The sequence below is a fragment of the Vigna umbellata genome, chromosome 1, assembly GCF_029865625.1.
Source record: "Vigna umbellata cultivar VRB3 chromosome 1, Vumbellata_1.0, whole genome shotgun sequence".
Taxonomy (NCBI): domain Eukaryota; kingdom Viridiplantae; phylum Streptophyta; class Magnoliopsida; order Fabales; family Fabaceae; genus Vigna; species Vigna umbellata.
In genome coordinates, this window is record NC_142165.1 from 99,414,189 (window position 1) to 99,426,165 (window position 11,977).

The 11,977-nt window shown below is 31.8% G+C and overlaps 1 protein-coding gene across 1 annotated transcript; it reads right to left on the minus strand.

Annotated features, from left to right (window-relative positions):
- Window positions 1-2,445: 2,445 nt before the first annotated feature.
- Window positions 2,446-9,821, minus strand: PK3 (serine/threonine protein kinase 3). Its single transcript, XM_047309607.2, has 7 exons — window positions 9,632-9,821; window positions 9,303-9,531; window positions 8,421-8,563; window positions 6,685-6,828; window positions 6,248-6,433; window positions 3,936-4,060; window positions 2,446-2,964 (listed from the first exon to the last, which is right to left on the minus strand). The coding sequence occupies exons 2-7, from the start codon at window positions 9,505-9,507 to the stop codon at window positions 2,739-2,741; spliced, it is 1,029 nt and encodes a 342-aa protein (XP_047165563.1). The 5' UTR covers window positions 9,508-9,531; window positions 9,632-9,821; the 3' UTR covers window positions 2,446-2,738.
- Between the last annotated feature and the right edge of the window lie 2,156 nt (window positions 9,822-11,977).

Consider the following 11,977-nt stretch of genomic DNA (forward strand, 5'->3'; position numbering starts at 1 on the left):
CCTTTAAAATTAAATATTGATATTTTTCTTCTTTTATTTATAAATTGGGTGATGATGGTGGCCACGTGGTTTTTGCCTTATCATAAATCCAAAAGTCGTTGATTTGAACATTGGATTGGTCACAGATAAATCATGAAAAATATGGTTTTGTGGTAAGGATAAATTTAAGCATTTATTTTAATTTCTTAACGTTGTCCATTCAGAAAATGGATTCTTGCGAAATTCCAAAACGAAAACTGTGTGTGTATATATATCACTCAATTTTATGTTACCTAGATTTAATCACACACACATTGTTCCATTACATGAAAATGATGTTATTTTTTAAATTGAGACGTTTAGTAGATCATTAAAATATGTGAAAAGAAAAATCTTGAGTGATAAATTTCACAAAAAAATATACTGACAGTGTTAAATGGTGTAAAAGGCATAATTAAATTAAATATATCATATATTTAACATCTAATGAAATAAAGAGGTAGAAAAAAAATATAATAAGTGTAAAGAATTTTTACAATAACTAATATATAAATAATTGCTTAATGGAAAAAAAAGTTCCAGTAAAAGTGGAAATTGCTGTACTAAAATTCTTTGCGGTGAGATTCACACATTTTATAGAGTTGTTAGAAAACTGAAGCTATCATATATTCTTTTTCACTTCGATCTATTCTTCCATTTCAATTACCGTTCACGAGTCATGTTCTTATCCCAATTAGATTTGTAGTGAAATTAAGTTTTGGAGAGAAAATAAAAATTACATGAATTATCTATCAATGAACTCAATAGTGTTGGAAAAATCACCACAAAAAGTAATCATAAATGAAATTAATAAATATAGAAAGAGATACATTTATAAAAATAATTGCTTTTAGACTCTTGAACTGTGGGAGAATTCTTAGGAATCACAGCAATCACATCTTCATGTAGTAGGCATAATCTCAGCATCTAAGTTTCCATAAAATAGTAAATTTGAACTTTTCTGCTAAACTCCGAGAAGGGATACGATCGATGACCATTTGAAAATTCTAAAAGTAGGAACCTAGTTAAGATAATGGTCACTTTTTACTTTTCGGTCACAATCCACACTCTTTAATCAATATGTCTATGGTAGTAATTAACATGAATGTATTTGTACAAATGAAATGGAAATAAGTAAAACTCCTAATTTTCTTTGATAGTAAGAAAGACAAGTATGTATACATAATATTATTTTATATATATAAACTTTTATTTAATATTTAGATATTGTTGATAAAGAATTAAAGAAATAATATAAAATAAATTTAATTACTATTTAGGTTTTTATATTTGTTGTTTTTATTTATATTGGTCTCCTTAATTTTTTTTCAATTAAATATTATTTTTGTGTTAAATCAATTTAATTTAGTCATTTTTATTAAATTTGCATAAATGAAATTTGGATAGTCTATGTAGTAAACGTTGCTTGTCAGTTCATAATAAAAATTTGCAGTTTTGGTTACAAAAAAATTTGCACTGGATGGGCTTACAATCTTATTAAGAAAAAAATTGTACTGGTCGTTGTACGTTTTTAATATTTTTAAAGATAAAATTATGACAAAATTTTAAACTTTAAAGTGGATAACATCTGATTAATTAAAACATGATATTTAACTTTAATAATAAAAAAAACAACTCTATACATAGTAGAAAGAAATGTAAATGATTCACGATAAAAGAATTATGATGTTTTTTCAATTATTTTGATAATAAAACACTTGGCTAACATGAGCGTGGAATTACTGTAGAGTTAAAAATATTTTAAATTTTATAAGAACAATCCCTTTATTTAATAACAGGAAAAGTATTATATTTAAATTAAACTTGTACTCTTTTTAAAATATCTAAATTTATATCGTTATTTAGTTTTTAAATTAGGTTAAAAAAATAAATTTTAAATTTCTTCAGCCGATTCTGAAATGTCCTACTTTTGTGAAATTATCAAATAAATTATGGGGACTTAGATTTCTTTCATGCCACTAAATTTTTTTCGACCACCTATTCAAAGAAATATAATGTTAAAATAATCCGACAGATCGGTGAAGACATGTCAAAAGTAATTATATATATATATATATATATATATATATATATATATATATATATATATATATATATATATATATATATATATATATATATATATATATAAAAGTCAATACAACTTTTAAATTATAAATTTATATTATTATAATTATTCATATTAAATTTTATTAAAGTCAAACAAATAAAATTATAAAATAATTCATAATTAATTATATTTTAAGAAATATATGTTTCATCAATTTACATTTATATAAATAAGATATCGAATAATTTTATACTAATATAATTTATATTAAAAGAACGTTTTGAGGTTTGAAAAAAAAAACTTATCCTATAAAAAAATACTATAGTAAACAATATAATATACATAAAGAAAGAAAGTGAATAAATAAATGATACATAATATTTATTGATAAATTGTGAAGACACGGGAGATTGGAGATTTGATTACAAAAACAAAAATTATGTAGAAATGACAGAAAGAAGACTTTGCCAACGGCGGAGTGACTACCTAGACTAACACCAAAAACGAAGATACATTATAAGGTTAACTCCGTCAGGCGAGGAACTGCTGTTGCTTTTCTATCCATTAACATATAACCGGACAGTAAATGCACACCAAATCTTTAAATAACTGCAAAATATGTAATCTCATGCACCACTTTTCCCTTCTCTCATTGGGTGAACTTTGCAATCAACTTATCCACATGGATGATGATATCATCTATTCGGGGCCTCATAGCAGCCTGGGGCTGAAGCATCCATGACACGAACTGGTGAAAAGCTTCTGGATATGGAGGCTTAGGTCCAGCTGGCCATTTCACCTGAGCATTTACTATAGCCAATTGCAGGCTTCCACCAGACTCTCCCAGTGCATATTCAAATGGAGATACCCCATACCTGAACATTTCAACCATCATCAGATACAAATAAACAATTAAACATGAACTATATCTGCCACGATATAATTCTAACATGAAACCCACGAGGAGGAAAAAACCAAGACATTTCCAGATAAAAATCATCATGATAGAGCTTTGGAAATGTAGTTCGATGGCCAAATCAGTGAAATATGCAAAGGGACACCATAGCTAAAAGATTTCGTTTCTCGTCATACTTGAAGAAGTAGAGCTTGCTCGAATTTCCTTTTCAACAACTCAAACGAGAGTTCATTTCAATTCCTGCTCGCACATCTCCGTTCAACTGCCTTGGAATTCGTGGAACATAAATCAAATACACGTTGTATTTGATGAAAGCATTTCTCCAAATCAATACCCTATGCAGAATATCATTATGTGACAAGTTTTGTAGCTTTCTTTTACACAAATACACCACAATTTTGAAGCCATAGCTCTGGCTAATAAGTATGATTTGCCAATCAACCCAAACAGCAGTTGACTTTCAAGCATAATGTTCTTGGTTACACAACTATTACGGCAAGAATTGGTCAGGGCATAGCAAATAAAATAACTTATTTTCCGACTCTCCCTTTTTTTCTCTTATTTTATAGGTCATACTCAAGCAACAAAAAAATGTGAATCCACCATATGTTGTTTTTTCACTACAAAACAACATATTGCAATTCCATACAATATTATAATGGTGAGTGATGGTAATAGAATAACTAAGAAAACCTTCCTCACGCTATTTAAAATTTTTTAATACGTTAATTTGCAGAATCTGTATGCACAAGGGTTCCAAATCAAATGCATTGCACATTGAAACATGATTTTGATGAAAAGAATAAAAACTTAAAGAAAACCCGAAAAGAATTACCAAAATATGGTTATCATGCTGTATAAAGGCACAATTAACAAACGTTCTAACCATAAAAGTTAGCACAATCAGGCAAAAGAAGGATTAGTACTCACATTATTGCATATAATGTGCATCCTAGTGACCAAACGTCAGTCCTCTCATCTATAGAAGCTTGGCTTGGACAATCCCACAGCTCAGGAGCTCGGAAAGGTGCAGAGCAGTGTTCAGCTGCCCATTCCTACATAGGAAGATAAGCAGCAATTAGCAGGTTAGAAAATCCTAGCCAGGTAACCGAAATGTAACTATGATCCTTCAAATTTGTAAAGCTTGTTCAAAACATAAAAGCTACTAAAAGAATTTAATATTGCCAAAATGGACACATAAGCGAAGCAATTGAAATGTTTAAATGAAACTTAGAACCATTTTATGTACAACAACTTCTATATGCACCTATCATATTAGGTAATACAATTCACAAACTTCAAATGTAGTAAAAACATTTAAAAATTCAAAAATAAGATATACTTTTAAGGCACAGCATATTCAGAACTGTGCTGAAGAAATTATCAGGATTGCCAGTGGAACTGCCAAGACATTAAAATGAAAGAATATCTTTATCGATAAACCATATTAGAGTATAATGTGTAATATGAAAAATATTACCTTTTCATTTTTCTTTTTCACTTTAGAATATTCTATTGTTTGTTGTGCCAGTTGTAACAGTTTGTTATTCTGTTGCCAGCTTTTGCACAACTGTACCCTAAGAGGAGCTTCTATAAATGCTCCCACTGTACTCTGTTCCCTGTTAGCTAAATGAATGAAACAATGTTTACAGTTTAACCTTTTTCTCTTTTAATTTCTCTAAGATGGTATCTTAGCCATTGATTCAAATGGTAAATCCTAATCTTCCTTGAAATTCTTTTTCTCCCATGACAACCTCGAATTCCATCTCTTTCACATTGAGTCCTCCTCGGTACCTAACTGATTCAAGATTCCGATGCTAATCATCAATCCTGCATATGAAGATTGGGAATATAAAATGCTGCTTTTTCAACTTCAATCGGTGTTGATTTTTGTGAGAATTCTCCTGTTAAACCTATTACTATTAGACTCATCATCACTCTTGCTCTCACTAGTAATTGGGAATTATTTCATTTGAATGTGAATCATCCTTTTCTTAATGACTTCTTGAATGACACAATAAATATGGTGCAAACCTGACAATTTGAAGTTGAAGAGAAATCTTTTGTTTGTAAACTGAACAGGGCCCTTTATAGCCTTGAACAAACACACGCAGGCAGTGGTTTGACAGAACAAAAATCAAGCTCACTGTTTATGCAATCATCACTGTCATCTCATCCACAACTCATTCAGCAGATTACTAAAAATCTGAGCTCCACATTTTCTATTTAAACAGCTGGGTAATTCGGACTATATTTTGGGTATTGAGATCAAACACCTACTTGACAAATCCCTTCTTATGACTCAAAGCAGGTACTTAGAGATCACCTACACATGACAAATATGGCTGATGCTGAATCAATTTCGACTCCTATGACCTTTACATGCAAGTTGTCTAAAGCAAGTGGTGATAGATCCAAATCTTTATATAGATTTGTAGTTGGTGCCTTGTAGTATGCTACTCTCAGAAGATCTGAAATAAGCTTTGCAATTAAAAAAAGTCTTCCAATTCATGGCAAATCTCATAGGGTCAATTTGTTTGAAGTGAAAGAGTAGAGTGGAAAGTGACTGATGCAGGAAAATAAGAAAAAAGAAAGTATTTTCCTTGTTGATGCCAATTGGGATTCTGATATTGATGAGAGAAGAATCACCTCGCTGATTCTGCTATCTTCTAGGAACATAACTTGATCTATTGGTGGTCAAGAAAACAGCAAGTTACAACCAGATCAAGCACATAAGCAGAATATCACAGTATAGCTCAGACCTCAGCCAAGTTAACACGGGTTAAAGCTTTGCTAAAGGAACTTCATGTTCCTTTTACTACCTTGTCCTGCTCTATGATAATCAGAGTGCAGTAGCTATTACTCACAATTCCGTCTTTCACAGTCAGCCTAAACATTCTGAAACTTTTGATCTATCACATTCCAGCTCCAGGTAATGGGCAGATGTGCTCAACAAGCCCCTCTACCCCAGCAGGAGGATGGGGTGGGGGCGCAGGGATTAGAGTATAATACATGTTAAATGGAAACTATTACTTCTAGAATATTTTTTTGTTCCATCTGTAACAGTTCGTTATTCTTCCTTTTCACTACTGTACCCTAAGGGATGCTTCAATAAATGCTCCTTCTGTATTATGCTTTTGGTGGGTTAAATGAAATGAAAAACATTTACCATTTAACTTTTTTCTCTTTGAATTTCTCTATGAAACAATTTATAAGAAAAGGGAGAAGGGAGAAAGAAGCACCTGTAACTGGAGTGCTTCTGATCTGTTCGTAATTTGCTTCCTTGCAGGACGAGCACTGCCAAAATCCATCAGTATGGCAAGAGGTGGCTGTCCTTTTCTGTGTGTTATGAGAACATTACCAGGTTTCACATCATTATGTGCATAAGGAGGATCAAAGCTGTGCATGTGCTTGAGTCCTGCACAAAGCTGTTGACTTCACAGGGTTAAAGGAGTGAGTTTCGGAACAAAACAAATTGTTTTCTTCTTCTACAATATAATTCTTACAATAACAGATAGCCCCATGTCGCAAGAATTGCTAGGTTAATACAAAAATAAGTTATGAGTAAGTATATATGAATCCAAGAAAGGCTATAATATTAGTCAAAAAGAGATTTAGTGCCAAAAATCTTTAGCTTCAACAGTGATAGCATATTGCATAATAGAAAGATGGTTCATACCTGACGAAATATTTGAAGAACATCTGAGGTGGAATAGAATTCCTTCTTGGTTTTCATTACTTTGGCATTGTCTAGCAATGTTCCATCCATATGAACTGGAAACAGCAAGTACGCTTCATGGTTCCAAGACGTTTCTTGGGTAGGCTGCAAGAATAAAGGACATCTTGAATGCAACTATAGAAGCCCAAGAAATGACACAGCAAGAAGGAATAGTATTAAGCCAAATCCTTCCCAAGGAAATGAGAAAATCTACGCGTTCACTTTCTAAGAATAGTTTCATTCCTACTACACTATCGATTCAGAGGACATATTACCAAAAGCAAACTTGTTACTCTTACAGACTTTATCAAATTACAAATTGTAGAATAATAAACTTTGATCAACTTGGTCACAACATGAATTGAGTTGCAATGGTGCCTCATTATAATCTCTTCACAACCACATATCTTAATAACATATTATCATTGAATTGAGTCTCGCCAAGAAAATTATGAGATCATTGTAGCCAGCCAATACAAGTAAAATAGAGAAACAAAAAACATTTTGGCCAGAAGGCTGCTCAGTCCAATCAAGATACAAGGGATAACATTTTGCATTCAAAGAGAATATCAGAAATTAATGTGTACTCATTTTCTATTGCCTAGATATTTCAGTGTTCTAATTAAGCTCAAATGTTCAATCACAACAAACAACTGATATCATAAACACGAAATTAAGATAGTAAAGTAATATTCCCCACAACATTATAAATCGTAGAAGCAAATGTAGTAGAGCCTAGAATTCAGGAACTTCATTCAACAAACAAAAGCCCTGTTTGAATACAACTTTTAAAAATAATTGTGGCATTAAAAGCAGAAAAACAAAAAACATGTCTGATGCCAATCGTTTTTATTTTAAGTTCTGAAAACATGTTTCTAAAAACAAGAAAAGAAAAACGGAAAAATATTTGAAGATGATTTTTGAGGACGTGTTATGTTTTTGTGCTTCTTTGCACCCTTGAAGATCATGCGCTTCTCTGTTCCATGATCAAATCAAAATCCTACACCGATGCACACACCCATCATCATCAGGGTTCATGCACTCGAGCTTGACTCAGTCAGCACAGCAGAAACTGTTTGGCAGGGTTGTCATGTGGGTTTCGGGGACCAAGAGTATGTATGTGATCTGAGACCATGGAGCAGGGTGACCCATGTTCGAAGAAGGATGGGACCCCTGGGATCCAGGTTTTCCAGCAGGTGGTGCTTGGACTTCACAGCCTCAGCTATGCAGCCCTTGATCGAAGAAATCGGGGCAGAGGTTAGGGAGCAAGAGCATGGGAAGTAAAGAGCTTAGATGGAGGTGTGCCGTCCAGAACGATGGCCTCATGACAAAGCGGTTGGACAAGATGGTGGGAAAAATTAGAGGAAGAAGGGTGGTGGTTGGTTGTCGTAGAAGCCGAGGGTGGAGGAGGGTGGTGTGAAGGGCAGTTAGGAAAACTGTTATTGAAAATGTTTTTCTTTGTTCAATTTTCAGAAACCATCTAAAACAAGTTCTAAGAAAAGTTTCAGATAAGATACATTTCGGCAAATTAAGTCGTAGTCCAGGAACAAATATTTAAGTGAAAATCCGGACAGAAAAGGCATGTGTCATAGCTGAACCAGTAACACTCTTTAGTCAACTTCTGTTTATCCGAGAAAAAAATCCGAATTGTGATACAATAACGAGAGGAATACGTGTTGGCTACAAAAACTACTTACCTTAACAGAAATAATTGCATGATCAAGAAGTGGGAGCAGATTGGGATGATTGAACAGTGACGAGACACGGATCTCCTCCCTGACCAACTCCAGCTGTTCATTGTTCTGAATGAGGACCTTTTTCATAGCATAAGTCCCATCCTCTGCAGAAAAGAGATGGTATAGTTAATGAATAAATTTCAACCACAGAACCTTACGTTGCCACCTACTTAAATTTTATTTTAAGAAGACCACCGAATAATTTTAGTTTCTATAATAACGCTCCAATTTCTTCGTCACTGATAATCGAAATTGAACCGACACCACCATCATTGCATAATAACCCAGAATCTCCTATTTTCAATTGCTGAAAGGAGTGGTTAAATTAACCGCCAAATCAATTACCACCACCATCACAACGAGAAATAGGACGTCCAACACATCCGATCTAAAGAAAAAAATTGCGTTAAATATATCTCTAAGAATAAGCCATAGGCTCCAACGCGTGGATTCAACAAGTATTCAAAAACAACAAGCTCGATTCATAAACTAAAATTACTTTCTCAATATCCACAAAACAAGACTAAGCAAACGCTACACATCAACAGAATTGCATAACACTATCCACGAACAAGCCACATCCTCCAAGTCCAGGATTCCATAAACATTCCAAAACAACAAGCTCGAATCAGAAACTAACTCAATCAGATCCGAAAATAAATCTCCACGAATAAACGAGTATCTCATTTGGCGAGGAAATGCCATCACTGATCAACAAAAACGCATGTAAGAATACAATAAAATAACACAGATCACACAGATCAGGATACAACAAGGTCAATTTCAGGAGAGAAAAAAAAACGAAACACGAAAGAAAGAAAGACGTCAAGTAATGAAACGAACCGGAGAGATGAGAGGAGTCTTTGAGCTTCTTGGCAAGGCCACCGGCGGCGGAGTCGTTGATAAGCTCCTTGACGAGGTAGACGTAGGCGAAGCCACCTTCTCCGAGCTGGCGCACGATGCGGAAACGATTCTCGTTGATCCACGCATCGCCTCCGCTGTTAACGGAATCGTACAGCGCGTTCAAACCAGAGAATGAGCACCCCATATTCTTTTCCCTCTTGTTCTCTCCCTGCTCGTGTGGGTGTTGGTGTTGCGTTGCGTTTGTGTACAACAGAAACAATTATTAAGAAAAGAACTGAAATCAGGTGTCCAAATTGATTTTCGAATACCTGATTTCACGTTATTTGTGTTGGGAGCAATGAGATTCGTAATTTGCAAGCGTCAACCCTCCTCTCCTATATGTTATTCCGGGTTTCAGATTTTCTTAAGAGCCAACACCTCTCTTGGATCCCTCCATTCTCAGCCCAACGCTTGTCTCGTTTATTTCAGGCACGCATTCCGTGCTTTTTTCATCCATACATTTATGTTCTAATTAAGAATTTACTTCAATTTCCTTACAGTCATATACGCCAAATTCTACACATTAATAATATTAATTCATTCATGATTAATGACTAAATAGTGAGTTTCTGCAGTGATATTCTAAATGTCAACTTATAAAAAATCACCCCCGACGCCATTTCCAAAATTGTCCTTCTAAAAATTAATTAATTTACTTCATATGATATTTTTTTTTTCAATTTCACTGTAAAAAAAACAGACAACAACATTTATTCATAATTTATTGATTAGGTAAAACTTTGCTGGTATTTTCTTTTACCGTTATCATAAGCTTAAATTTGCTTTGATTATTCATAATTTATATCGTAAAATTATGTCCTCGGTTCATTTTAATTAAATTTTTTAAATATTGTTTTGACGACGCTTGCCCAACTTAGGTTTGATCCCAATGTCAAAGAATGAAATCAATATTCAGAATTGATGGTGATAAAATAAATTAAATAATAAACTTAATAAAACTAACTATGCACATCCACCTAATTACCTAGATCTGGACATCACAGTTGACTGAATACATGAGTGGCATGAATATGGAGTAAAACAATAGGAGAATTTCAACAATTAATATTCTTGTTAAAAACCGCAAAATAACAAAGAGCTTAGTTGAAGAATTAATTAACTGTGCGTAAATAAATAACTAAATGAATAAATATATCATTACTTTAAAATAATTAATTTTTATTTTTATTTTTACTTTTGTTACAGCACCTTTTTATTTCTAGTATAATGATTAAGTGTGAGTGCTTTATCAAAATTATTGGGTTAAAAATTGTAAAAGTTGAGAATTAGAAATGAATATCTCAAAATATCGGGTTGGAATATTAGTTTGGCGGTAATTTTTTTACTCAAACCTTGTTGAAATATTCTTGGATCAACTTTATTAGAAATTGAATTTTTTTAATATGATTATGTTGATTTTCTCTTTCTTCATGAATAATTGTTCTAAGAACTCATTATTTTTCAATCGATATCACTTGTTGAATCAAATATTTATTACTAGATCAAAAATTAATTAATAGATATCAAATGTAATTTTTTCTATTTAAAATGTAGTAGTTTGAATATTATTGTGTCTGGTTTTGATAAAAATGTCAAAATGAATTTTAACACATGAGTGAATATGATTTGTCACGGTTTCAGCCAAATTGAATTGGAAAAGTTTTAATTTTTTTAAAATATGTTAAACTGAAATCAACTCACTAAACTACAAGTTAAACGATTTCGAACTGAATTGAAGATAAGTTGACCCTACAACTCACTAATAATATTTCTTTATTAATTTTTATTATCATTTTTTTGTAAAATTTTCAACTATTATAGTTACTATAATATTTGAATAATTAAGTTAACGCTTTGATTTGACTATTACAAAAAATAAAAATCATGTCCACTCTCATTGTATTACAACAAATATATAAAATAAATTATAAAAAAAACATTTATAAATAGTTAACCCATTAATTCATTAATCCGTAATGAGTCGCAGGTTAAAAAATGTATGACTCGTAAAAAAATGAATTCAAGTTGAAGCAATATTTTGTTTAGCTCAATTTATAATGAACCAACCTATGTAGATTGGATTGTCTCTCTATTTTAACACTCCTACTCATTAAGAGTTCGAACGAGACTAGATTGAAAAAAAAATTAATTTTTTTAAATTTAAATTAAATTAAACCTAACTACGTGTTAAAGATGGATAATGCAACTTCTTTCTGGCCTTCCATAATTTTAACATACACTTTTAAATTTTTTATATTTTAAAATATATCATGTCAAATACAATCTTTTTATTTCAAATTATATATCATAGAATATAAAATACAAAATATATTTAAAATTTTACAATCTAAAATATATTTATTTTTCAGAATATATAACTTAAATTATAACTTTTGTATTTTAAATTGTCTATTTCAAAATAAAATAAATATATTTCAAATTGTATATTTTAAAATCTAAAATAAAAAATACAATATAAAAAATACTTAAATTTACTTCTAAATTACAGACTCCTTATGGAATCACAATTAAAAATTATGAAAATTATGGAAGTGCAAGAAAAAGATATTCACAAGACATGGTAAGAAATCTCTACAGGGCACGGTAAAGATATA

Coding starts and splice junctions, on each gene's coding strand:
- PK3 (XM_047309607.2), bottom strand. CDS start 9,507: ATGGGGTGCTCATTCTCTGGTTTGAACGCGCTGTACGATTCCGTTAAC. Junction 4,061..6,247: donor CAGAAGCACTCCAGTTACAG/GTGCTTCTTTCT, acceptor CTTCCTATGTAG/GAATGGGCAGCTGAACACTG. Junction 2,965..3,935: donor TGCACATTATATGCAATAAT/GTGAGTACTAAT, acceptor TGAAATGTTCAG/GTATGGGGTATCTCCATTTG.